The sequence below is a fragment of the Xiphophorus couchianus genome, chromosome 21 (assembly GCF_001444195.1).
Source record: "Xiphophorus couchianus chromosome 21, X_couchianus-1.0, whole genome shotgun sequence".
Lineage (NCBI taxonomy): Eukaryota > Metazoa > Chordata > Actinopteri > Cyprinodontiformes > Poeciliidae > Xiphophorus > Xiphophorus couchianus.
The window spans coordinates 864,629-891,155 of record NC_040248.1 but is presented as its reverse complement, the minus strand read 5'-3'; the positions used below and the strand labels follow the sequence as shown (position 1 = coordinate 891,155).

Here is a 26,527-nt window from a genome sequence, read left to right as displayed (position 1 = left end):
AGGGCTGACCTGTGAAGCCCGGCGCCTTGGCCAGCGGCGGCAGCCCCATCTGGTTGGGCGCGGCGGTGGCCACCTTGAGGATCTGCTGGATGTCGGCCAGCTCCATGACTCCGGAGCCGCCGGACTCTCCTGGCTTGCAGCTGGAGGAGGCGGCGCCGGCGGTGGCGGCGCCCCCCTCCGGCTGCAGCAGGAAGCCGGCCTGGAAGGGCTGCAGCGACAGCAGGCCGAGGGCGTCCCGGTGCGACAGGCCCTGCAGGGCGGAGCCGGACGCCTCCAGCAGCGGGATGCTGAGCGCCGCCAGGCCGCCCAGACCCAGGGCCACGCCCAGCCCGCCGGACAGGAAGGCCGAGGCCGGCTCCTGAGGGAGGCTGAAGGACGGAGGCTCCACGTGGATCACCTTGATGCTGTCCAGATGGGCCTGATGGATCTCGTCGTCGGTCGGACCGGACTTCACCTGGAACGTGAGAACATCGGCATCAGAACCCGAGCTCTGGGCAGCTCTGGGCCTCAGGAGGCAGGAGAGGAGCAAACCTGGGAGACGTGTTGCAGGCCCAGGGCCTCCAGGAGGCCGCTCTGCTCTGACGGCGGCTTCCCCGCTTCCTGATGTTCCTCGTCGGCCCGCGTCTCTCCGTTCTCCTTCAGCGTCTCGCCGGCCTCAGCAGATCTGTCCGGGTGGGAGGCGGTCTTATGGAGGTCCAGGGCAGAGCGCAGCGGGAACGCCTTGTCGCAGGAGTCACAGACGAAGCGGTGGAACTTACTGATGCAGCGCCGCAGGTTGGTCTCACACCACACCTGAAGGGACGGACAGACGGACGGGTTAGAGCGCAGGTGGAACCGTGGGACGGCGAGGAGCCGGTCCGACAGGACGCACCTGAGCGATGTGAGCAAACTTCTTGCAGGAGAAGTCGATGAAGGCCAGGTCGTTGAAGCCGGTGGGGATGGAGGGATTGTTCTGGATGAAGGGGTGGCCGCTGGGGTCCTGGGGGAGGAGCTTATGGACCGCCGCGTTGTGCCGCAGCAGTCCGCGGTGAGTCCGGAAAGAGAGGCAGCAGAGATCACACCTGGAGAGCAGAAACCAGGAGAACCAGATTTAGATCTAATCTAAAACTCTGTTTACGTTGTAGTGGGCAGAGTCACTGGTTGTTTACGTCACAGTGGGCGGAGTCAGGGTTTGTTTACTCTGTCATTGATTCTTTAACAATGATTTGGATATGAAACCCAGAACCGGTTCATCTCTTCAGCTTTACGACCCGTTTGGTTCCAGTTCCTCGAAACATTTGGACCCTGGATCGGTTCTGCTGCATGAGGAAGCTAATAGCATCTGGTACCAGTACTTGATAATGGACTGACCTGTAGAACCAGGTCCTGGGACTGAAACCAGACCAGCAGAACCGAACCAGAACATCAGGAGTTTGATCCTCAAAAGTTTGAAATTCATCCTGCTGCTCCGTTAAACCACCGCTCCATCCCTCCTCCTCCCTCCATCCTTCCATCTCTCCCTCCCTCCTCCTCCATCCCTCCATCCTTCCATCTCTCCTCCTCCTCCATCCATCCTTCCCTCCCTCCTCCTCCATCCCTCCATCCTTCCCTCTCTCCATCCCTCCCTCCAGTCGATCCTCTTACCGGCTGATTAACGAGGATTTACCTCTAAATATTCTCCTCCCTCCATAACGAGCTCAGCGCCGCCTGCTGACCTCTTTCCAGCTTTTCTTTTCTATTCATTATTTTTTCCTCCTTTTATCATCCCTCCATCATTTTCTCTCCATATTTTATTCTGATCATTTTTTTTCTTCCAGTTTCTCATCCCTCCATCTCCATGAATAACAAACTCACTTTGTGTCTGTTCTTGTGGGACAGGTGAGTTCGTTTCCATGGCGACAGCCAGTTGTTGTTTCATTGGGGAATGGTTGTCATGACAACACAGCCTGTCAGAATGCAACAACTTCACCATCCAACCAAACATCCAACCAAACATCCAACCATCTTTAAACCCAACAAATCTCAATGTGAAAGGAAAACTGATCTGGTGGCTGAAAATCCAGCAGAACTTCTGTTCACCCAGAACCGGGTGGTAACTGGGAGGTAACTGGTTAATAATGGGGGTAGCTGGTTGATAATGGGAGGTAACTGGTTGATAATGGGAGGTAACTGGGGTAACTGGCCTCCCTACCTCAGCAGCGTGTCTGGGTGCGTGTCCATGTGGGCGTCCAGGTCCAGTCTGGAGCTGCACGTCTTGAAGCAGATGGGACACGGCAGCAGCTCCTCCTCCGCCCCTGGCAGCGCCGCGGACTCGTCTGCCCCCGCCTCATCCGTCACCTGGACACAGAGCCGGGACGTTGGTTCCCTGCGGAGCGCCGCGGCGGAGCGGCAGGAGCAACGCGGCTCTTACCTTCTTGGCGGGCGGCTCGTCTCCGGGGTCGTCCTCCAGGCCCTGGCGCCGCTTCACGGAGGGACGGCGCCGCTTGGTGGGGGACGGGGGGCTGCTGAGTGGCACCAGGCCGCTGGCCGGGTCTTTGTCGTGGATCTTCATGTGCCTGAGGGGGGGAGGAGGTCAAAGGTCATCACCTTCATCAGGAAGGAACTGCAGGACGAACTCTGGGAAAACATTCTGGGTGGAGCCAACTGAGTCCACAGGAAGTGGGCGGAGCCAGCAGATTGTGATGGAGATGAAGAGACAGAGGGAGGAAAGAATATAAATAAAGAGAGAAAAAGGGAGCAAGAAACGAAGGACACAAGGAGATGGAAACGAAGGTGAGGAAGGTTGCTAGGAAACCAGTGAGGAAGATGAGTAAAAAGAGGAAGAGGGGCTCCAAGGTGTCATCTATTAATAGCGGCCTCAGGCAGCCGGCTGGACGACCATAAGAGGTCCTGACAGCCAGTCAGCAGATCTGGAGCAGCTGACAGGAAACCGCTCATCAACCAATCAGAACGCAGGGAAGCAGGGGCCCAATCAGGGAGCAGAGGCTGCTGCAAACAAACCCGTGACCCCTGAACCGTCCAATCAGAGAGCAGCAAACACGCAGAGTCAGCAGAAAGAGAGACAGAGAGAGAGACGGGATGGAAACAAGGAAAAGTTTGAGGAGGGGGAATGAGAAGAAAAAGATGAGAGGAAAGTGAGACTGAAAGAAGAAGAGAGTCAGGAAGAAAGTTAAGACCTGAGAAAACATCGAGGAAGAGGAGGAGGAAGGAGGAGGAAGGAGGAGGAAGGAGGAGGAAGGAGGAGGAAGGACTGGTGACCAGTGAACCAGAGGAAACATTTAGATCAGTTCTCATCTCTCAGCCTTAAACATTCAAAGCAAACAATGTTTCCAGATGTTCTGCTGTCAACAGAGGGACTACATTACCCATCAGCCCCTCTGCTGTTGTTAAATCGTTTTATAATGTCTGATACTTCCTGTCTGGTGACTGGACCAAACTACAGACAAACTACGACTTCATTTCCTGTTTCTCTTATGAATATCAGTGATGTCAAACTAATGGAGCTGTTATTAATAAACAGTTAATAATAAACTGATATTAATAAACTTTCATTAATAAACTGTTAATAAGCTGTCATTAATAAACTCATTTTGCATAAAATGTGAAAGTCGGATGAAATGAACAGATTTCTGTTGACTGAATCCTCGTTCTGCTTCTTCCTCTGCTTTAATTCTTAAGTTACAGCAAAACTTTAATTCTTGTTTTAAAGAATTAAAGTTTCTGTTTCCATGTTCCTCCTGCTGTAACGTCTCTGGTGGTTTTTGCTGATTTGTTGGGTTTCTCTGGTGTTTCCTCTGGTTCTCGTTGAGTTGCTGCGTTCTCCATCGTTGTTCCTTCTCCTCCTCTTCTTTCCTTTTAGAATATTTTACTCTAATTGTCGTTTAAAGTTCAGATCTGAACTGAAACTGATTCCAGGACAGAAACGGATCGTGGTGTTGGAGCAGAATGACGGCTGTGTGTCCGTCAGCCTCCGTCATTCCTTCCTGCCCACGGCTAGCGGGCCGACAGAAACGCTCACAGAACCACAGCGCCGCAAACAGGGAGCGCTGGGAGGACTGGGACCAGCTACTGGTTACTAAAACCTGATTCTGGACCCGGCCTCTTCCTGCAGCCTAACGGGTCGTCGGCCCCGGCAACGGCGCCTGGACCCGGCTGATAATTGGCCGGGTGGAGCTCTGGTGGGTGTGATGGCGGCTGGATCTGAATCTGCTTAAACTTCCTGTCTCCCCCGACGCCTCAGGCCGCAGCAGCTGGAAACAAGCAGGACGATTCTCTGCTGTGCTTGTGACGGTTCTCTGCTCTGATTGGCCTGCTGTGTGTGTGTGTGTGTGTGTGTGGGTGGGTGTGGGTGTACCGGTGCATGTTCCCGTTGGTGGTGAAGGTCTGGCCGCAGACGGTGCATTTGTAGGGCCGCTCCCCGCTGTGGACCAGCATGTGTCGGTCCAGAGACGAAGCCGAGCTCAGACACTTCCCACAGATGCTGCAGGAATGGTCGGTGGCGCCGGCGTCCGCGTTGTGCTGCGGGGCGGAGGAGTGTGTCAGTGTGTGTCGGCGGGTGTGTGGGTCGGACCTGCGGGGGCGGGGCCTACCTGTCGGATGTGCATGGTGAGCTGGTGCTGTGTCTGGCAGTTCTTGTCGCAGAGCGGGCAGATGAAGGCCGAGCCGTCGTCTTTGGAGTCCTGGAAACATCAGAGCAGTGTGAGCCGGACCTACTGGTTCAACTGGTTCTGGTTCTGATGGACTTCAATGGAGGACCCCAGCTCCACATCCTGACGGTAGGGGACGCGTCCCCCATAAGGATGCATCCCCTACCGCAGGACAGACGCCTCATTGAGCCGCTGAACTCTGAGGAAACGTTGACCAAACAATCTCTGCAGATTACTGCTCTCACACACACACACACACACACACACACACACACACACACACACACACCGCCAGAACTTCCCTTTTCCTGTTGAAGCCACAGGAAGCCCTGACGGCAGCAGGAATGCCCCATTGCATGGTGGGAGAGGGGCGGGGCCTGCGGGCCTACCTGGTTGCGGCGGGCGTTGCGGCTGGGCGGCGCCCGCATGGCGGCCGTCAAGGACTTGCTGGGCGACGGGCTGCAGACAGAGGAAGTGGGTCAGAACGCTGCAGGTTTGATTCCCTGAAGCAAGGCAGCAGCTACCAGATCGTTACAGGAAACAGATCAACTGTCAGATTTCTGCTGATTCGGCGATTAAAGGGAAAACATCTGATGATCGTTTAATAAAATTTTAAATCTACGTTCAAAAACTAATCAGGCAGCAAAATGTCCTGAAAATAAGAGAAAATATTTGTTTTAAAGACAGAAAGTCTGAATAATTATATTTAATTTTCTTCTATTATAGAATAAAGTTTGATTAAAATAATAATATTTTTTTTTTTTTTTACCCCTCCAGGGTCTTTTTTGTGGCTCTAGTGTCCCTGATATGACAGCAGGCTGACAGGAAACGGGGAAGGAGAGGAAGGAAGACATGCGGCAAATGTCGTCGGGTCCGGGAGTCGAACCCGCGACGGCCTCCAAATACGGGTCACGCTAACCGCTACGCCACCACGGCACGCCCAAAATAATAATAATTTAATTAAAGAAAATATATAATTTAAATGTACAGAATAAAATAAAAATGCAATTATTTATATAAACAACCTATTAAGAAAAATATTAAAATGAATAAAATTAAATATTTAAATAAACTGAATTAATCAATTGCTGCTGAATATTATTATTGTAAATTATTTTAATTCATATTAGTAATGATGAGGATGGTCTTCATCAGGAGCTCTGAGGGACTCCGGATGTTTAACAACCTGCAGGTGTGCAGAACATCTGGAATCACCTGGGAGACGGTCCAGCTGAGGAGTTGGCCGAGGTGACGCCGCTGCCTCCTTCATCACCTCCTCCTCCTCCTCCTCCATTGATGGTCCCGGCTGCTGACATCACAGTGGACATCATGGCGTTGATGGAGGACAGATCTCCTCCTCCTCCTCCTCGCTCTCCGTTCTGGAGCGTTTCTCCTTCGCTCGCCGCCTCCTTCGCTCCGTCAGACGCTCCGTTGATCGCTGCTGAGAAACCAGACCGTTACTTCCTGCTGCGCTGCCACGATGGCGTCCATCATGGTGTCTCCGTGACGGCGTGCGGCTGCCTACCTTTCAGGTTGGTGTGCGCAGCCTGGTCCTGTAGCTCCGCCTCCTCCATGGTGGCCTCGCCGCTGGCTCCGCCCTCCTCCTGCAGCTCCTCTGTGGGGTTCTCCATGACGGCTGGAAGGAGAACAGACAGGAAGTCAGACAGGAAGTCAAACAGGAAGTCACGCCGCAGTCTGGAAAGCTGCAGCATTCCCAACATTCCCAGGGAAAACCTTCCTGGTGATCAACATTCTGTATTTCTGTCTGGCTCGGCTGTAACGTAACCGGACCGGACCGGGTCAGGCCTCCACACCTGGCTCTACCCAGCAGCAGCTAATTACTGCTTCCTGTTGGGCCGCCCCCACAGGAAGTCGCTGTTCTTCACTCCGACAGGAAGAGGAAGGAGCTGAAAAGGAGACGGTTCTGATCGCCACGCGGTCCCAGAACTTCCTGTGATCCAGAACCTCTCCCTCCCTCAGAGTCGGGATGGAAATGATCCGATCTGGATCTTTAGCCGAGTTCAGGCCCGCTGAACGCTGGGGAGGTTCTGCTGACCGGACCGGGTTGAATTGGACCCAGTTCCGGTTCTGTTGTGAACTGAACTGGATAAGGATGAAACTTGTTCCAGATCCGGTTCTGACAACATTTCATTTCTCTTTGGGATCAATAAAGTATTTTTGAATTTGAATATTTTGTTTATTCTTTGATTATTTAAATAATATTAACAGTAAAAACATCAAACTAACAATTTAACAGAAACAACTTTGGGCTTCTACACAACGAAGGTCATTATGATGCTTTGGTTATTCATTTATAATAATATTAATGATATTTTACACCAGAATCGTCAGACCAATACTTTTTTAACTATGCTATGCTAACTAGCTTAGCTGCTGCTAATTAGCTGCAAACTTTAGAAATACAATAAAAACAATTTCAGCAACATTCAGCCTCATCTGAGGCGTTAAATAGAAAACTTTTAGTAACTTTAACTTCCTAAACTTTTCATCAGAGCCCTGCAGAGGACGGTGAGGGGAACCGGGAAGATCCAGAACCTCGTGTAAGATCCAGAGCTGCTGCAGGAACCAGAACCACGGCTAAGATGGTGGGCTTCATGCTGTTAAAGTGATTTTATGTTTCATGTGTTAAAGAGCCAGAGAAACGCTGTTTGGCTTCAGTTTGGACCGGGTTTGGACTAGGCCAATGTTCTGAAATGCTTCTGCTTTGAAAAGGAGCTTAAACCCAAACCGGTGGTTCCGACTCAGAGGAAATATTCAGCACCTCAGAAAGAACTGATGTTACTACATCTGTTCCCGGCCGTCAGCTCTCACTGCGACACACACACACACACACAGAGAGACACACACACACACACACAGAGACACACACACACTCACAGAGAGACACACACACACACACACACACGCAGACACACACACACACACACACTCACAGAGAGACACACACACACACCCCCACAGAGCGCTGACGCTCCAACATTCCTGCACATCCCTGCAAAAGCTGGAAAAAGGTCACAGCGAGCGAGTCGGCGAGTAAAAGGAGCGATCTGTGTCAGTCGGACTCGGCTCCGGGCCGGGTCGAGACATTTTAGGGAAAGTGATAAAGTGGGCGGTCCGATCTGACTGTTAACCCTTTCAGAACCAAATAAGGTTCTGGGTTTTATAATCCAGTAATAACAGGCCTGTTAAACATGAACTGTTGGATTATTATTGTTATTAATAATCCAATTCCTGATCCAGTCACAGCAGATAATCTGTTTAAAGAGGCTGAAACAAAACTAAGGGAAAGAGTTTGAAACGTTTATTTAAATAAATCCTACAGAAAAGGTACAAAAATATTTTAATATTTCAGCACAAATATTAATTATTGGAGCTCATGTTTTAAAGAAAGCGATCAGAAGAATTAATTTAGCTGATTGCTGATGTTTCAGGCTGTTTGTGAAAATAAAGCAGAGCATCTGGAAACGGCGCCTGCAGCCCAAACTGAGGGCCAAGTCTTCCTGTCCCGCCTCCTGCTGAGAGGCACCTGTGTGAGGATGTAACTCTGTGACAGACGGGACGGAGGGATGACGGAGAGATGGAAGGAAGGATGGAGAGCTGAGGAGGGGGAGGAAAGCCTATAAATCCTCTGCAGCCTCTTCATTCGCCCAGGCCGTCTCTGAGAGTTCGACAGAAATAAAAGCAGCCGTGTGATTGGCTGTGAGCTGCCTGACTCGCTCTCAGCCCAGTAAATTCATGCTGCTGCAGTCTTTTATTTTAACTCCCTCCGTCTGCTTTTACATGGCGGCTGGAGCGAGGTGGGATATCTGGTGTCGGTTAACAGAGCTTGGCAGAGTGAGAGCGGAGCGATGGAGGGATGTATGGTGAGACAGATAGAGCTAGTGGGGGGAGGACAGGATCCACTCACCATATGTTGGCTATTTATTACCTCAGTCTAACTGTCTCTCTGTCCTCATCTGAACATCCATCACTTTGTTTCAGACCATCAGATACGACCTGGGAATCAAACGCAAACAAACTCCCACTGCTCCAGATTTATGCATCCAAGCATCATAGAAACGCGTCCGCCACCAGAACTCTACACTACCGCCGTTTATTACCGCTTCTGATGAATATATTTGATTTAAAGTCAGGATTAACAAAGAAAAAACAACTTTCTAAATCTGAGGTTTTGTTTTCTCTCTCCAGAGATTAGCCGTGAAGTTGAATCTCTCTCCGTGTTTATTAGGAACATAAATCTTCAGCCCATTAACACCAGTTTGATAGAAAATACTTTTATATTTTTTACTGGAACACTTTGTCCTGGACTGAAAAACATTTTATTCATCGTATATCTGCGTTTCACTGAGACATTTATTAATGCTAAAAATATAAAAACTAGCCTTTCAGCATAGCTAACAGGTGGTTGTAACCCTAAAGTTATAATTATTATGCTGTGACACCACAGGATAAATTTACTAACCATTTCTAACAAACAATAACACTAAGTTTATGAATTTACACCAAGTAAGCTACAAAACAAACAAATCTGGATTAAAAACCAGAAAACAGCTCCAGTACTGAGCTGCTATGCTAATTAGCTTAACTTTGATGCAGTGAAGTTTTAACATTTTATTATATTACTTTATTTCTTGACTGTTGCAGGAATTATAGTAATGATATTTTACATTAAAATATAAACCCAACAATATAATTTATTTAATACTAAATTTAAAACCAGAAATCAGATCCAACGCTGAGCAAACCGCTAAGCTACTAAACCATTACTATAACTAAACTGTGATGCTTTGAATATAGGCAATTTGTTCATTTTAATACTTTGCTTACTCGTTGATTGTTGCAATAATCATAATATTCATATATATATATAATTTTACACTAAAACATCAAAATGACTATTTTAAGTTTAAATATAGAAAATAGCTCTCATCACTGAGCTGCTATGCTAATTAGCCTAGCCACTGCTAATTAGCTAAACCATGATGCATTTTAGATTAATATGAACTTTGTCGGATTCCTCTCACCTCAACACCAACTATCTCTGTTAAAACAGGCTGTAACTGTTCACACAGGAACCAAATCAAACATTTCAGCCTCGTGTTGAAGAGCAGCAGCTCATCACTGTGACCAGTGTCCGATGTTTGGCACATTTACTGTAGAGGCAGTCGGCTTGAATTACTGACAGTGTTTTTAAGCTAAATTTAGAAAGCGCCGTAAGAAACGATGCTGCCGCTGTCTTTGAATCCAGCAGCAGAAACTGAAAGAACATCTCTCTTTATCTCTTTCTGTTTCTCAAACTCTCGACCGCAACAGGAAGCTGACACTCTCGGGAGTCACCAGAGAGCGCTTCGCTGCTTCCCTCATGTGCGAGAGATTGATGGACCTTCCCGCTGACCCCCCGCCCGTCCCGTCCCCTCCGAGGCCTCCATCTAACACTCAGCTGCCATCACCCATCCTCCACTCCTGTCTCCCTGCAGGACTTTGCCCAAACTTGTTAACCGTCTCTTATGAAACCGAGCTGGCAGGTTCTGCTCCTCGGTTCCTCTGCGCCTCAGACTGACAGACACCAGCTTTCCACCTCTCCTGCCTCCATCTTTTATTTCTGTCTTGCATCACCCCCCTCCCCCCCCGGCCCGGTTCGGTTACACATTGACTGCTGTGTTTGCGGTGGAGCAAAGTGGAGTTTAGAACCGCCGTGATAGTGTAGAGATAGCATCAGCCATGAGTTAGCTCCACTGTACGGCATACCGCAGCAGGGGCGGGGGGAGGGAAGCACCTCAGCCAATCAGAGAGCTCCTCTCAGAGTGGAGCGATCTGCCGGCTGCCAGCCAATCAGGAGGCAGGTTCTTCTCCTCCCAGACACACAGGTTTATCCATGTCTGTGAGCCGCTTTATCTCATCTACGGAAGCAGGCTGGGGACAGTTTGATGGTCTGGAAATTACTTACTGCAGTTTTTATTGTTTATAATAAATAGGACTGGTGTAAAGGAATCTAGGGAACATTTATATTAATAAACGCTGAATAAACAGCTTAGATTGGTTAGTTTATTTTATGTAAACTGACATTATTATGTTACACTGTGTTAAAGACAACTGTTTATAGTGATGTTTTTAAAACATTATCTCTAATTTATAATAGTACATTTTATTTTAATTTGATTGATCATCACAATATTTGCCAACATTATTGCCAATAATGTAAAATATTTATCCTCTAATATTGTGCAGCCAAACTTTCATACCTCATCTTGCTTATAAAAATTTACAAATTTCAGCTTCAGAACTTTGTGATTTTAACCGGATCCAGGTCCCGGTTTACACCCTGAGGTTCCTGGGGCCCAAAAAACAGCAGAATGCCCCGTTTGACTGGTGAATGTGGGATCCATCAGTGGGAACCATCAGTGGGATCCATCAGTGGTAACCATCAGTGAGTTGCATTTTCTAAGGATGCAACCAGAAAAATGTCTGAAACTGAACTTCATGTTCCTTTTTCCATGTTTGAAGTAAAATCCTGATATTTGCCTGAAGCTAATATTTGCTGACCCCTGGAAGGGTCAACAGGTCTCCCTGGATGACCCCGGATGACCTCTGGCTGCATCTATAAACAGAAGAAGTGAGGCAGGAAGCTGCAGCTTAGGAAACTGAGACATCCAGGAAGTAGACAGAGCCCAACGTGATGAGAAACAGAAACAAAGTTCCATCATTTCAGAGAGAAATCTGACAGGAAGGAGGAGGGCAGGTTTACAGGTGGATGGACAGAGAGAAGCAGGGGTCAGAGGTCAGTGATGGATGGAGGGATGACAGGAAGGAGCATATTTACCCGTTCTTTTTCGTTAATCAATGTTCGCTCGAGTCTCAGGGGCGGGGCGGAAGGGGGCGGGGTTTGTTGTGTTTGAGTCTGAAGGAGCGTTCACACTGCGGGGGAAACAGAGAGACGGTCAGTAACACACACACACACACACCTACAGTACAACACACAATAACACACACCTACAGTACAACACACAATAACACAATAACACACACCTACAGTACAACAGACAATAACACACACCTACAGTACAACACACAATAATACACACCTACAGTACAACACACAACAACACAATAACACACACCTACAGTACAACACACAATAATACACACCTACAGTACAACACACAATAATACACACCTACAGTACAACACACAACAACACAATAACACACACCTACAGTACAACACACAATAATACACACCTACAGTACAACACACAACAACACAATAACACACACCTACAGTACAACACACAACAACACAATAACACACACCTACAGTACAACACACAATAACACACACCTACAGTACAACACACAATAACACACACCTACAGTACAACACACAATAACACACACCTACAGTACAACACACAATAATACACACCTACAGTACAACACACAACAACACAATAACACACACCTACAGTACAACACACAATAACACACACCTACAGTACAACACACAATAATACACACCTACAGTACAACACACAACAACACACACCTACAGTACAACACACAATAACACACACCTACAGTACAACACACAATAACACACACCTACAGTACAACACACAACAACACAATAACACACACCTACAGTACAACACACAATAACACACACCTACAGTACAACACACAATAATACACACCTACAGTACAACACACAACAACACAATAACACACACCTACAGTACAACACACAATAACACACACCTACAGTACAACACACAATAACACAATAACACACACCTACAGTACAACACACAATAACACACACCTACAGTACAACACACAATAACACACACCTACAGTACAACACACAACAACACAATAACACACACCTGCACACAACAGGAAATAACAGGAAGTAAACAACAACAAAAACGCATCAAATAACAAAAACTTTTTAACAATCAATAATAAGAACCAAACTTGTTCTGAACATTTAACAGAAAACATGTTCAGACGTCACAAAATTACAACAAATCTAAAATATTAATAAGCAAAAACAAAGCCAACGTTAATAAACTCGTTAATATCTGGATATTTAGTTTAAAATCCAGTTAGAACTAAAATTACTAAATGTTTACTTTTTGTTTAAGTCAAAGAAATGTTTTTTGCTGAAATCAGAGTTTTGTTGATTTATTTTTATAATAAAATGAATGTAAATAAAATAATAACAGAAACTGATATTTTCTCTCATCAGATCTCATACAGACATTCTGTACCGACCCACCGACCCGGTTCCCGGTTCTGGACCCATTCCAGGTCTGACAGCAGGTGATGTAAAGTCATTTTTATAAATGTTTAATCTGTTTCTGCTGTACAGAAAATCTTCTGGCTAATAAATGATATCTGGCAGGACGTCGCTCAGACTGGATCGATATCGGGTCAGAACCTCATGTTCAGAGGACAGAAAGTCTTGATGCAAATACTCTGAATTATGACAGAAATGAAAGTTTAATGAATTGATTATAGATAAATAATGTATATATATGAAAGGGTGAAGCCCTGATGGATTATGATCCATAAACTCGGATCAGAACAGAACTTTCCGTTTTTCTGTGGGTCGTTTGTTAAAGACTGATTCCTGCAGACGGTGAAACGTTTCTCCGGGTCTGAAAGACGTTTAGGGCTCAACAACAAATCTAACTTTTTATTATTAATATGAAATAAAACAACAGATTTCATTCTGAACATTTATAGCACCAGTTTGTCTATTTAGTCCGTTTCTCTGTGATCAGATCTGGGATGTTGACCAACATGTAAACATAAACGATGCCACACCAGAACAGGAAGTGACAAACAGGAAGTTGTTTTAGCATCATGGACAAAAAGCAGCAGACAGTTTGTAATCAGCCTGCAGCAGCTCTGAGGCATCAACAGCTAAACTCTGAACACACGCAGCTCCAAATGTCTGAAGGTCAGAGGTCAGCCTGCTGATGCAATCACCGCTGCCTGATAACGCTAACGGGAGCGCCATGCGGGCCCGCTGTGGCCCGATGCATGATGGGAAGCCAACAGATACCTGGTATCTGCAGTATGTAGGCCAAAGTCAGATAACAAGGACACCCTGTACGTCTGTATGGACCGTTTGATACAATAATGACAGCTGGACGGCAGCGGATCCAAAGGAGGAGTCAAAATAAGAACATCCAGCAGAGGAGGAAGAGGATGCTGAGCAGAGGAAACAAAGGCCGTGTCTGCTGCAAATGGAGGCTCAGCCGCACGGCACAAAGAGGGTAATCTGCTGCTGTCAGGCAGCACAAAGTGAGGAAACTTAACGGAAACAAGAGATAAGACAGAAAGATGGGCGGATAAAAGGGAAGCAACAGGCTGCAGGGCTCAGCCACGTATTTATGGATGGAGGGATGAGGAAGAAAAAGAAGAGGAGAGGGGGGATGGAGACAGAAGAAAAGATTAAGAGCTTAGAGGGTTGGTAAGGCTAATTAGGAGGAGGTGACTGAGGATGGAGGTGAGGAGGAAAGAAACCGACTCGGTCTGCATCACCGATCAGGAGCAACTGGGAGAAAAACTGCAGATAATCTGAGGATGTGCATGCATAGAAAACACACATCCAGTCAAATCCCAGGTTTTATTTGACCAATAATAGCCGACAGAAATTATATTCCAAAATAAAGATGTCTTAAAGCTCAATTAGTTACAAATCACAGCAACAGATCTGTGGTTTACATGCAGCTAACGGGCTAATGGTTTCAGACGATAAAAACTCTGGAGCCAAATTACTGTCCAGAGGAGGATCTGTTAATGAGCTGAGCATTGTTGGAGATAAAGGAGGTGTAAGCTGATACAGGGAGGCGCTGCGGCTCCCACCTAACCCAGGATTTATCACCATGTCCCCCCCGCTGCCACAAAGTCCACCGATAAGCCTGCAGCTAATGAGCTAGCTCGCTAACTGACGTTAGCTTGGTTCTGCTACAGTCAGAGGCATTGTTGGCAGCTAAACGCTTCAACAAAGGTTAATGATTTATAATCAGTCCTGATAACATTGACAAAGACGACACATATCAGGCTTTATGCCGAGTTATAAAATCTCCATAAAGTTTGATAAATCTTGAATTTCGGATTAATATTTCTGTTGAGTCATGCTAAGCTTCAGCCTCCACTTCCATCGACAGAAAAAGTGTTTAACAAAATGAAAATGTTAAAAGGAAACAAATTTATTTACTCAAAATAAAAATCAGTTACATATTAGCATTAGCTGCTTAGCTTGGATTAGTTTGCCTGGAAAAAAAACCTTAAAAAACATGCTGAGATTATCTTTAGCATGCTAATGTAGCGTTTCCTCAAAATGTCAAAAGGAAACCAATTAAAGGTTTTATTTTGATGTAGAAACTCAGACTGATGATGATATTGCTGACAAAATAATTATTTTCATTTTAAATGATTAGATAAACTTTATAAAAACTATTGCAAGTTAGCTAACATAGTTTTATAAGCTAACAGCCTTTATGCTGACCTGCTTTTAAACAACATGTAAGGAAACATTTAATGCCTAAGATGTAAATGAAGCAAATAAAACAAAAAGGTTTTTCCAGTGTTAATGACATTAGCATCATGGTTATTAGCAGCTTTTCTGAAACAAAATGTCATAAAAGTGAATTAAATTCTGTCTCTGCTGCTGAACAGGAACAGCCTGTTTTCCTCTAACCACACCGAGTGACGAGGCATGAAACATTAGCCAGCCGAGACGTTCACACGGTGTCCTGGTCCGCCTGTTACACTGTAACTGGGCTGACTGGGAGAAAACCAGAGCTGTGATGGGCAGAGTGCAGTTGGAAGAAGTGATGCTTGCAGCGGGACGCCAGCAGCAGCAGCAGCACACCGGCGGTAAAAATAACCCGCAGAGCGAGAGCAGGAATGTGAGCGCCAAAGAATGCTGCTCCGCTTCTGGTGACAGGCATGGACAAGTGGAGAGGGAGGCAGAGAGGAGGAGGAGGAGGAGGAGGAAGAGGAGGAGGAGAAAGAGGAGGAGGAGCAGCAGCACCTGAGCCAAGTGAGGAGAGAAAACTGGGGAAAGTTCAGAGATGCTTCAGACACTCAGGAAGTTTCACAATCCCAGCAGGATGGAGGGGCGAGCAACAGGAGGAATGAGGGGAGAGAGAGAATGTGGGCAGAGCGGTTGCTAACGGCGACGCAAAACAGGAAGTGAGACGAGGAGACGGAAAGTCCGAGAAAGAAGCAAACGTCTTCAGAATGCAGTCAGACCAGACGAGCCGCTCCCAGCAAACTCTGCCCTGATTGGCCGGCTGCCCGCAAGCCGACAGCTGATAGGCCGGAGGACACGGCCGCTCCCGGCCCGGTTCTGTTCAGACCCAGAGTACCGGCCCGGTTCTGACCCGCGCTCATCTGGGCCGGCGTGACGTGGCGCTGCCACTTCCTGTCCCTGCGACCGGCTCCTGAGCGAACAGAAACTGAAACGCTGCAGATTTTCTCATCAGCTGATGATGAGAAAAACTTGAACAAACCCAAAACGAATCGGGCCAAACCGGTAAAGATGGCCGCTTCCTCCAGAAACCGCTTCAGTCAGCAGGGTTCATCTCCTATCACTGACCTCTGGGTTCAAAGGTCACACTGCAATAAAAATGAATCCTATTGATGGTTTCATCATAAATATGAAACCATCTCCAGTTCCTCTGCAGGAACCGGCCCGGCCCGGCCCGATCCGGTGGCCATAAAGCTCATAACTATTTCATCCTGATCTATTTATTGATTCATTTTCATATTTTTCATGTTTTCTAAAACTTTGTTTTTATTTGACTTTGTTTCTGTGTGTTAGATTTATTTCTGCTTTTATTCTGATGTTAAAGATTCATTACGCAGAAGAAAACCTGCAGCTTCTGTCCGTTCACACACACACACACAGCCCCACACACACACACACACACACACAGCCCCACACACACACACACACACACAGCCCCACACACACAGCCCCACACACACACATACACACACACACAGCCCCACACACACACACACACACACAGCCCCACACACACACATACACACACACACAGCCCCACACACATACACACACACACACACACAGCCCCACACACACACACAGCCCCACACACACAGCCCCACACACACACACATACACACACACAGCCCCACACACACACACACACACACACACACACACACAGCCTCCCGTTATGAAAACACACAGAGGGACATACTGGACGTTCTTCATCACGTGTCAGTGCTCCTCCTCTTCCTCTGTCCAGGTTTCTTCTGTAATTACAGACATGGAGGAAGAGGAGGAAGAGGAGAGGAGTAACATAGGAGCAGCTGTCTCACACACACACCCACACACACGTGCACAGACAGGTGTCAGAGACAGCAGCGACCTCTGACCTCTCTCAGACTGCTTTTCATCCAGAGCTAACAGATGCTAACCTGGCTGCCTTCAGTCAGGGAAAAGTTACCTCATCTCAGCAGATTATTTTATATTTCTGTTATTCTGACGCCTGCTGAGCCAAACGTTGTGTTTTCATTTGGTTCTGCTGATCAATAATGATCTATCAGTTTGTGATTGGATCTCCCGACTCGTCGACCAGCTGCTGTTTATGCCCCTTAACCGTCTTCCAGGTTTTGCTCCTGCGTGTCGCTGCGGTTCAGACGGCCCAGTTCTCCTCCTGCGCTCTCCATCCATCCTGAGAGGACTCCAACTCTCCTCCTCCTCCTGCAGTTGTCTCTCTGCTCAACAAGCGATACATTCATCGTCTGCTCACACACACTCAGCAGCTGCTGCACACACACAGACGCGGGGAGGGAAATCCCGCCTGTTCTCTCAAACAGCTGGCCACATCCATAACGGCACAGCAGCCGTTTAAACAGCCAGGCAGAAACCGACAGCAGCGACTCCACAGGAAGCCAAGGAACCCGACTTATCCAGGCATAGTCAAAGTAAACGTCACGGCTTCAAATATGTAGCTAAACATTAGGCTAAATGTTTAGCTTATTTAACAAGTTAACAAAATAATTAGATATTTACCTGGATAACTAAATATTTAGCTTGCTTAGCTTGAAAACTAAATATTTAGCCTCTGACTAAATATTCAGTTTGTAAACTAAATATTTGTCTAGTTAACTAAATGTTTATCTATATTTAGCTTAATTATTTAGTTAAACTGTAACTTTGACACAAGTAAATATGAACCATGTTTTCAGGCTAAATAAACTATTGAACTCTAAACTACAGCTGTTACGTTTTGACAGGAACTGTTCTGGTTCTACAGACACGCGGCCCGGCCCGATCGGTTCCGTCTGCTGCAGTCGGGTGTTGTGATGAAGCGTAGCTGTTTGGAAACTGATTTCTGCTGTTTCCCCTGGAGTTCACAGAAAGCAGCAGGCTGGGTGTGACTCTGCAGGATAAACTCTTTCATCGCCGGCGGTTCAGGCTGACTGAGTCCAGAGGAGCTGCTGCGTGTCGCGGCACGCGGCCGGGCCTCGGGGCGACACGCTCACCCACCGCAGACCGAAACTCGCCGCGCCGCTTCTCCTCCACTGCAGGAATCCCAGGAAACTGAAGCTGGAGGAACTGAGTCACCGATAGGGCGGGAAAAAGTTTAACTGACGACCAGCAAAGGCCGATCAGAGACACGGAGAGATCAGGACAGGACCGCATGGGGCGGGGCTAAAGCCTGGACTGCATGGGGCGGGGCTAAAGCCTGGACCGGCGGAGAGGCGGGGCTAACGCTACAGCAGGCGGTGAGGGGAACTCTGGTTCTGGTCCCATCATGGAACCACAGGAAGTTCATGTCCAGCTCACTCGGGTCTGGTTCTAAAATCCAACGATTTTCAAGTTCCTGAACGCACCGTGCAGAGGCTGCAGGACAGCGAGAGAGAGCCACAGTTCCTGGAGGTAACAGGAAGGCCTGAACCTGTTGCTATGGCAACAACTACTGAACTAAGGGACAAAAGCCCAGAGCTGCTGTAGTGATGATGAGGATGTTAGTGAACAACAGCAGCATACATTTCCCAGCATGCACTGCGTCAGAAGGTGACTCATGTTGGAGGTCAGAACAATAAGGAGCAGGAGGAAGCTCCGCCCCTTTTCTGTCTATAGAGTCGTCTTTGTGCTGGAAGAATACAGCCTTGATGTTTCACACACACACACACACACACACACACACACACACCCAGCTGTAACGAGATGATGCAGTTCAGTTGACGACAGACCAAAGATGCTCTTTATTCCTCCTCTTCCTCCTGAGGAAGAGCCAACCATGATGCACCTCTGCGTGGTGTCGCCAGCGGCTCGGTGCGGGGCGCGGCGCCGAGCCGGACCAGGTTTCAGACGAATGAAAAGAATCTGAGCCTCTTTGTGAACTGCCTGCAGGCACAAACACACACCCAGAGAGCTGTGTGTGTGTGCGTGCGTGCAGCGGATTCCCCTGGGACGGTTTATTGTTATTTCCTGTTAAAAAGCTGAATGGACTCTGATGGACACACCTTCTCATGTAAATCCCAGTTCACACCTGAGGCTCCGCCCAGAGACTCCCTGGAAAACACACAGCAGCTTAATCCTCTAAACACACACACACACACACACACACACACACACACACACACACACACACACACACACACACACACACACCCTGAGCCTCCTGTCAGCAGCTGGGCTTGGAGGTTCTCCTGGTTCTGACCCGGTCTGGTTGGTCAGAGACCTGTAACCGTCACAGCGCCCCCTGCTGTCACTGTGAAACTGAAGGCTGATAACTACTGATGTTTACCAGTAGATAAAACAGATGCTGCTCTGCTTCAGGTAAACATCCCATAATGCTTTGCTGCATCACAGTCACATGACCAACAAGCTCCGCCCCCTCCAGAGACACAAACAGCAACAAGACGGAGGTAAACAATCGACCCAGTTTTACCGACTGGACCATAAAACATGGCCGACATCCTGATATTAATGCTGATGTATCACATGTCATTATTTTTAATGCAGAGTAAATATGTTTTTATCTGTTTTACTTGTGCTGAAAAAACTTTTAGGGATGTTTTTATTTGCATTTTTGTAAACATTTGACTGAAATCGTCTCTTTCATTTAACCACAAACATTTTAACCGATGTTAAAAATACATAAACTGTAAATGAATAAAAAATCCAATTCCTTTTAGAAATAAGAATCATTTTCTTTCCTTCGGTGAAATCTCGATCATCTGCAGATTAAATATTTCTAACATCACCATGAGAAAAGTTCAGCTTCCTGCTGAGCCGACAGGAAGTTCATTAGCTTCATATTTTATTAACAAAAAGCAGGAAGTTGATTTATCCTGGAGTTCCTAGTCAAAGCCCGCTTCTGCCACAGAGTGTTGACACTCATCATATCGAGTGTTTGTGGACGTTTTGTCTGCAGGCGGAAGACGGAGACGTCCTGAACCTTCACACACCGAGACGATGAAGAGGAGGACGGGATGAGCCGTCGCCATGACGATGACACGCCCGGAGACTCAATCTGAACTCCTGGTTTACTGTGACGATGTTCAGGTGTGTGTCAGAGGGCGGAGTCAGGATGCCTCACTGTGTCACACACACCAGGGGAGTGAGTGTGTGTGTACGTGCCGGTGTGTGTGTGTGTGTGTGTGTGCGTGTGTGCGTGTGTGTGCGTGTGTGCGTGTGTGTGTGTGTACGTGCCGGTGTGTGTACGTGCCGGTGTGTGTGTGTGTGCGTGCGTGTGTGCGTGCGTGCGTGTGTGTGTGTGTGTGTGCGTGCAGACAGGCTGTAATTACTGAAAATCGAGGAGTGTGTCTGTGATTCAGCCTGTTATTTACCCCGGTGAGTGTTTGTCATCATTAGTGTGAAGTATGACCACATTCTACGAACAGGAAGTCCGAGGCAACCCCACTAACTGCTCCTACAAAATAAAAGCCTCCCTGCTGCTGTCTGGTGCATTTAAACGCATTAAAACTGTTGGACTTCTCAGCTGTGATGCGTTTAATGAACAGAAGAAAAAGAAAATTCTGTCAGCATCATTATCAGTCCAGATCCAACCCAACGATACCAGCAGGTATCAGAACCAGACCAGAACCAGATCAAAACCACTGATCAACCTGAAGACGTTGCCGTGGCGACCGGCAGGGTTCAGGTGAACCAGGCCACGCCCCTGAAACCAGTTTCTGATCCGCAGAGGGAGAGAAAAAGAACAACAAAGTGTGGGGGCATGCTGTCCCGTGGTCGCCATGGTAACGGGCGTTCCCCATGTTTGCAGAACAAACAGCAGAACCTGCAGCCCTGTGTGTGTGTGTCAGATTACAGCTAACAGTCAGATTAATGGGGATTATGAGGCTCTGAGAACTCCATTCACATGCTGCAGCTCAACTACAGAGGATGGATGGATGGATGGATGGATGGATGGATGGATGGATGGATGGATGGATGGATGGATGGATGGATGGATGGATGGATGGATGACGGACGGCTGGATGGATGGACGGATGGATGAACGGATGGATGGATGACGGACGGCTGGATGGATGGACGGATGGATGATGGATGGATGGATGGATGAACGGATGGATGGATGACGGACGGCTGGATGGATGAACGGATGGATGGATGACGGACGGCTGGATGGATGGATGGATGAACGGATGACGGACGGCTGGATGGATGGATGGATGGATGGACGGACGGACGGATGGATGGATGGACGGAGGATGGAAAGATGGATGGATAGATGTAGGATGGACAGATGGACAGATGGATGGATGGACAGATGGATGGATGACGGACGGCTGGATGGATGGATGGATGAACGGATGACGGACGGCTGGATGGATGGATGGATGGACGGACGGACGGATGGATGGATGGACGGACGGATGGATGGATGGACGGAGGATGGAAAGATGGATGGATAGATGTAGGATGGACAGATGGATGGATGGATGGATGGAGGATGGAAAGATGGATGGATAGATGTAGGATGGACAGATGGACAGATGGATGGATGGACAGATGGATGGATGACGGACGGCTGGATGGATGGATGGATGAACGGATGACGGACGGCTGGATGGATGGATGGATGGACGGACGGACGGATGGATGGATGGACGGAGGATGGAAAGATGGATGGATAGATGTAGGATGGACAGATGGATGGATGGACAGATGGATGGACGGATGGAGGATGGATGGATGGACGGATGGAAAGATGGATGGATAGATGTAGGATGGACAGATGGACAGATGGATGGATGGACAGATGGATGGACGGATGGAGGATGGATGGATGGACGGATGGATGGATGATGGATGGACGGATGGAGGATGGATGGACAGATGGATGGATGGATGGATGGAGGATGGATGAACCTTTATTGAGGATTTCTGGCCTCGTCTTCCTCAGCAGCTGGTAGAAATGATGAGTCAGCAGAAATGCAGAGGAGGGAGGTTTGGGGGGGGGGGCTTCCATCCAAACATGGTGGTGGCAGTATGATGGCCGGGATTGGGGGACGCATTGATTCAGCTCTTCTGTTTACATTTCAATATGCTGACTCACCATTTTACTTTGCTGACTCAGCACTAATCTGTGATGTAATGCTGCATGCTGCAGGCGTTCTACTCAGACGCCTATAACATCTAACAGGGCTTTCCTGCTGAGGGGGCGGGGCTTAGGCCGCTAATGCAGCTAGTTAACCTCCTCCTCATCGTCATCATCATCAGTAGAACAGTAGAAACATGTCTGACCCTGAGAGTGAAGGAGTGTTTGATGAAAGGATGGAAGGATGAAGAGTGGAGGAGTGAGGAGTGAGTGTGTATGTGTGTGTCTGTATGTGTGTGTGTGTGTGTGTGTGTGTGTTGGTGTCAGACAGACCTGTTATGTGAGATGCCAGCAGCTCTGAGTGTGTGTTAGAGTGTGTGTGGGTGTGGTGAGACTGTGCTGCTGATAAGCAGCTTGTGGAGCTAACTACCCTGCAGGAGTGTGTGTGACGGTTAGAACACACACACACACACACACACACACACACACACACACACACACAGGGCTGGAGCTACCTTCACCTTGTTGGCTGCAAATAAAGCCGTATTTACAGCGAGTCCAAAGTCCGAGCGGCTCTGCTGTGAAAGAATGTCCCAACGACTGGAGGAGGAGGAAGAGGAGGAGGATGAAGAGGAGGAAGATGCTGGAGGAGCAGATCTTAAACTTTATGGCTGTGTGTGACTCTGAACTTGTGAGGGGTGCCAATACTTTGTTTGAACCTTCAGACGGTTAGAAAGTCGACCTTCTGTCACCTGAAGGTCATTTATGAATATATTAACGACCTGCGGTTGTTCCATTAACCTTCCAGGAAACTGGAAAACAGCCGAAACACTGAGAGGTTTAAATCCAGGCTACAATCTGACCAAACGTGATGCTGATCGTTTGTTTCCCAACTCCTGAGTTATGATCTTTTTGAACCGCTGGAACGATTAAAGCTGAACAAAATGTTCAGATTCTGTCAACAAGCATCAAGACGGCTTTTACATTCTTTTTCAGAGCTGAAAACATTTCTTTCTGCTGATCTAAGCCACATCGCCTGATTGGTCCATCCTCAGAGAATGAGGAAGAGGACGGCTAACAGGAAGTGAGGCAGCCTCTCATCAGGAGAGCAGAGGAGAAGGAGGAAGTGTGGAAACAATAGCTGCTCTCTGTGAGGCCTCCGCAGCCAGAGACGCTCCTCATCCTCAGAGCGGCCAGCTGGCCAGGAAGAGCAGCCGATCGCCTATCAACCAGCAGCAGGAAAAGCAGCCGATCGCCAATCAAACCAACAGCAGGAAAAGCAGCCGATCGCCTATCAAACCAGCAGCAGGAAAAGCAGCCGATTGCCTATTAACCAGCAGGAGTTTTCCACTCACAGTGACCTCAACACAAACCCCAAAGTTGCACAAACCTGGAGAAGTAAAATAAAAGCAAAACCAAACAGAACCTGCCTGTTTTGTGTTTATTAATAACAAAGATCTAAAAAAATTGAAGATGTGGTGAAAAGATTTCCTGAAAAGTGGAAAAAAGTAAATGAAATTTGAAAAACATTTCAGTGTGAGCAGCAGCTCATCACTGACTGCAGATCAGCGTTAACATCGATTTTACAGAAGAAGAAGAAGAAACGCGGTCCAAACATCCTGCAGATGACCACTTCCTCATTTTAGGTCCACCGAGAAATGCAATGCAACCACAGCGGTTGCTACGGCAACTACCCAGCCTCTCGCCTCCCGTTTTATTTTGAAATCCAGCATCAGGATGGGACTTCCTGCATCCATGTTTCTGTCCCTCCAGCTAATGACTCAGCAGCAACACCTTCATGCTCAGACGGCATCCCATAACGCTGAGTCAGCCTGACGCAACGCCGAGGAACCGGGCGGAACCGGGCAGAACCAAGCCGAACTGCCGCCATTTTCCGCCGTTCTTCATCCTGTTCAACGGTTCCAACATCACCTGAGGCCCAACAGGAAGGTGAGGCACGAAGTCCAGCTGAGAGAAAACTTACAGAAACTTTTCCCAAATATTTACTAAAATCAGGAAAACGGAAAACATCCTGAAAGCCAAACGACGACGTGAAGATGAGCGAACGCTCATCAAGACCTGGAAGAACCACAAAGCTTCAACTGAACCGGAGCAAAACTAAAGCGAAAACATCCGAAATATGGAGAAACTTTCATTTAATGAGATTCAATTTAAACTGTCACCAAAAAATCCTCACAAATAGACAGAGAAAAAAACGTAGAAAAGACACGGATTCATTTAAAACTACAGACACAAAACAGAAAAACTACGAGCTGCAATGAGACCAAACGTTTTCATCAGAACCACAGTAAGAAAATGACCCAAATAACTTTTATAAACTTTATGAAACCACCAAACTAAAGAGTTATATGGGAAAACCTGATGGTTTCAAAATAAAAGCCCGGGGACAGAGAGGCCTGGTTTCTCAGGGCGCTCCGGTTCAGACGAGGAGGAGGAGGAGGAGGATGAAGGTGGGAAACCATCTGGTCCAGCCCGAGGTGTTAGACCCAACCCCCTCATCCCTCATCGTCCTCCTCTTCCTCTCTGTCTGCTTCTCAGCCAATCAGAGCAGCTCCTCATCACCTCCACATCAGAGAATCGTTTATTACCGTCTCACAAAAACCCAAAATCTGCAAACAGAACCAGAACTTCAGCAACATTTAGAGACTGCAGATTATAATCTCAGCCAGGAGAGGAAAACTAGATTTAATCTGATCTTTTTATAATATTACTGTTTCAGTAAAGTTAGCAACTTTAGAGCTAACGTTAGCACAAGTAAGTGTTAGCAATGTTAGCATAGATAGCAAAGGTTACTGTGTTTGCTAGATTAGCACAGTTAGCAACATCAGCGTTGTACACCATGTTAGAAAAATGTGAGTTTTCTGCAGTGTGGAAGAAAAACAACAAGTTGTGTCTGATTGACCAATTTCTTCTGCTTCTTTTGTTTGTTTGTTTTTACATTTTATATTTCTGTCGACTAATCAGTCAGTTTTCTTTACCTGATTAATCTGCTGGTAAATTTAACAAAGTTTTTAATGTTTAACTGCAAGAAATATTTAATCCCAACATATTAAGTACGTTACTGAGAGCAGATGAAATGTTACAGAGAAGGAGGTGATATTCATGTTTATGGGTGAAACGTGGCTCCTGCTCCTCCTGCTCCTCCTCTCTGCTGGGGGTTGCAACATAATCTCATCTAAATAAAGGTGGCGCTATAAATAGAGAGCAGCGAAAACAGGGAGGGAGAAAGAAGAAGAAGAAAGGAGGAAAGATGAGGAGGAGTGACCTCTTGCTTCACCTCCTCCTCCTCCATCAGCATCAACGGCTTCTGGTCTGGATTTCTCTGCTGTGTAACGACATGCTAATCTGTGTGTGTGTGTGTGTGTGTGTGTGTGTGTGTGTGTGGTTAATGGGAGTTTCAGTGGGACGTTTGTGTCCAGGGGGACAAAAGTCAAGCAGCTAATTAAAAGCCGTCTTCCTCCCCCGAGACTTTTGTTTCTACACATTAACCACACACACACACACACACACACACCCCGCCGGGTCACGTGAGCGCAGCGTAATTATCACATTAGTTTCATTAATGAGTCAGCGGCTCCAGTTGGTCTCATGTTTTCATTTGATCACTTAATTAACTTCATGGATTCATTTTATTAAAAGAATCTAAATAAATAAAAATGTTTCCATTTCTCCGTGTAAATAATTAATCCTTCCTGTTTTATTGTTATTGAATTTATTACACAGATCATGTTAATAAACTAAAAACTATAAAATCATCCAGTTTAAATGGATTTTCGACAACAATAACTCAAATAATAATAAATATGATTCTCTACTATTTGCAAATATAATCAATGTAATTTCTTATTTAAATATTAACTAAATATTATCAGTTTTGTTTCATTTTTATTTGCATTACTTTGTATTTAGATTCTGTGTTGATTTTAATTTTTATGTTTAGTTACCTTTATTTATTATATAATAATAAATCACAATCAATATGATAAATAAAATGATTATTACTCTTATTAGTAATAAATACATATTACTATTATGAATACATTTAATTTATATATAATTAATATTGATGTATTTTAATTAAAAGCTCAGTTTTTTACTGCTTGACCTTTGACCTCAAAAAGAAAATATAAATGATCCAATAACTAAACCATAACTTGTAAATATAATTATTTAAATATAATAAATTACTGAATATATACTAATGTTAATGTTTTTTTTATTTTTAAATATAAATTTTTAGTTTTAATTATTAAATATACATTTTAGACAATATTATTTTGAATCTGGATTC

General features: G+C 46.6%; 1 protein-coding gene across 2 annotated transcripts in view; it reads right to left on the bottom strand.

Moving 5' to 3' along the window:
• Positions 1-26,527, bottom strand: part of rreb1a (ras responsive element binding protein 1a) — a 39,513-nt gene that overhangs the window by 8,778 nt on the left and 4,208 nt on the right. Inside the window, exons 2-12 of one of the 2 annotated variants that reach the window (XM_028004295.1) lie at positions 11,467-11,561; positions 6,151-6,261; positions 5,841-6,066; positions 5,015-5,084; positions 4,569-4,658; positions 4,334-4,497; positions 2,390-2,534; positions 2,171-2,316; positions 872-1,061; positions 532-792; positions 10-454 (exon numbers count right to left, since the gene is read on the bottom strand). In XM_028004295.1, coding sequence (XP_027860096.1) covers positions 10-454; positions 532-792; positions 872-1,061; positions 2,171-2,316; positions 2,390-2,534; positions 4,334-4,497; positions 4,569-4,658; positions 5,015-5,084; positions 5,841-6,066; positions 6,151-6,256 — 1,843 coding nt within the window. In that variant the 5' untranslated portion in view covers positions 6,257-6,261; positions 11,467-11,561. The remainder of the gene's footprint in view (positions 1-9; positions 455-531; positions 793-871; positions 1,062-2,170; positions 2,317-2,389; positions 2,535-4,333; positions 4,498-4,568; positions 4,659-5,014; positions 5,085-5,840; positions 6,067-6,150; positions 6,262-11,466; positions 11,562-26,527) is intronic. The other variant, XM_028004296.1, reaches the window with a different exon arrangement.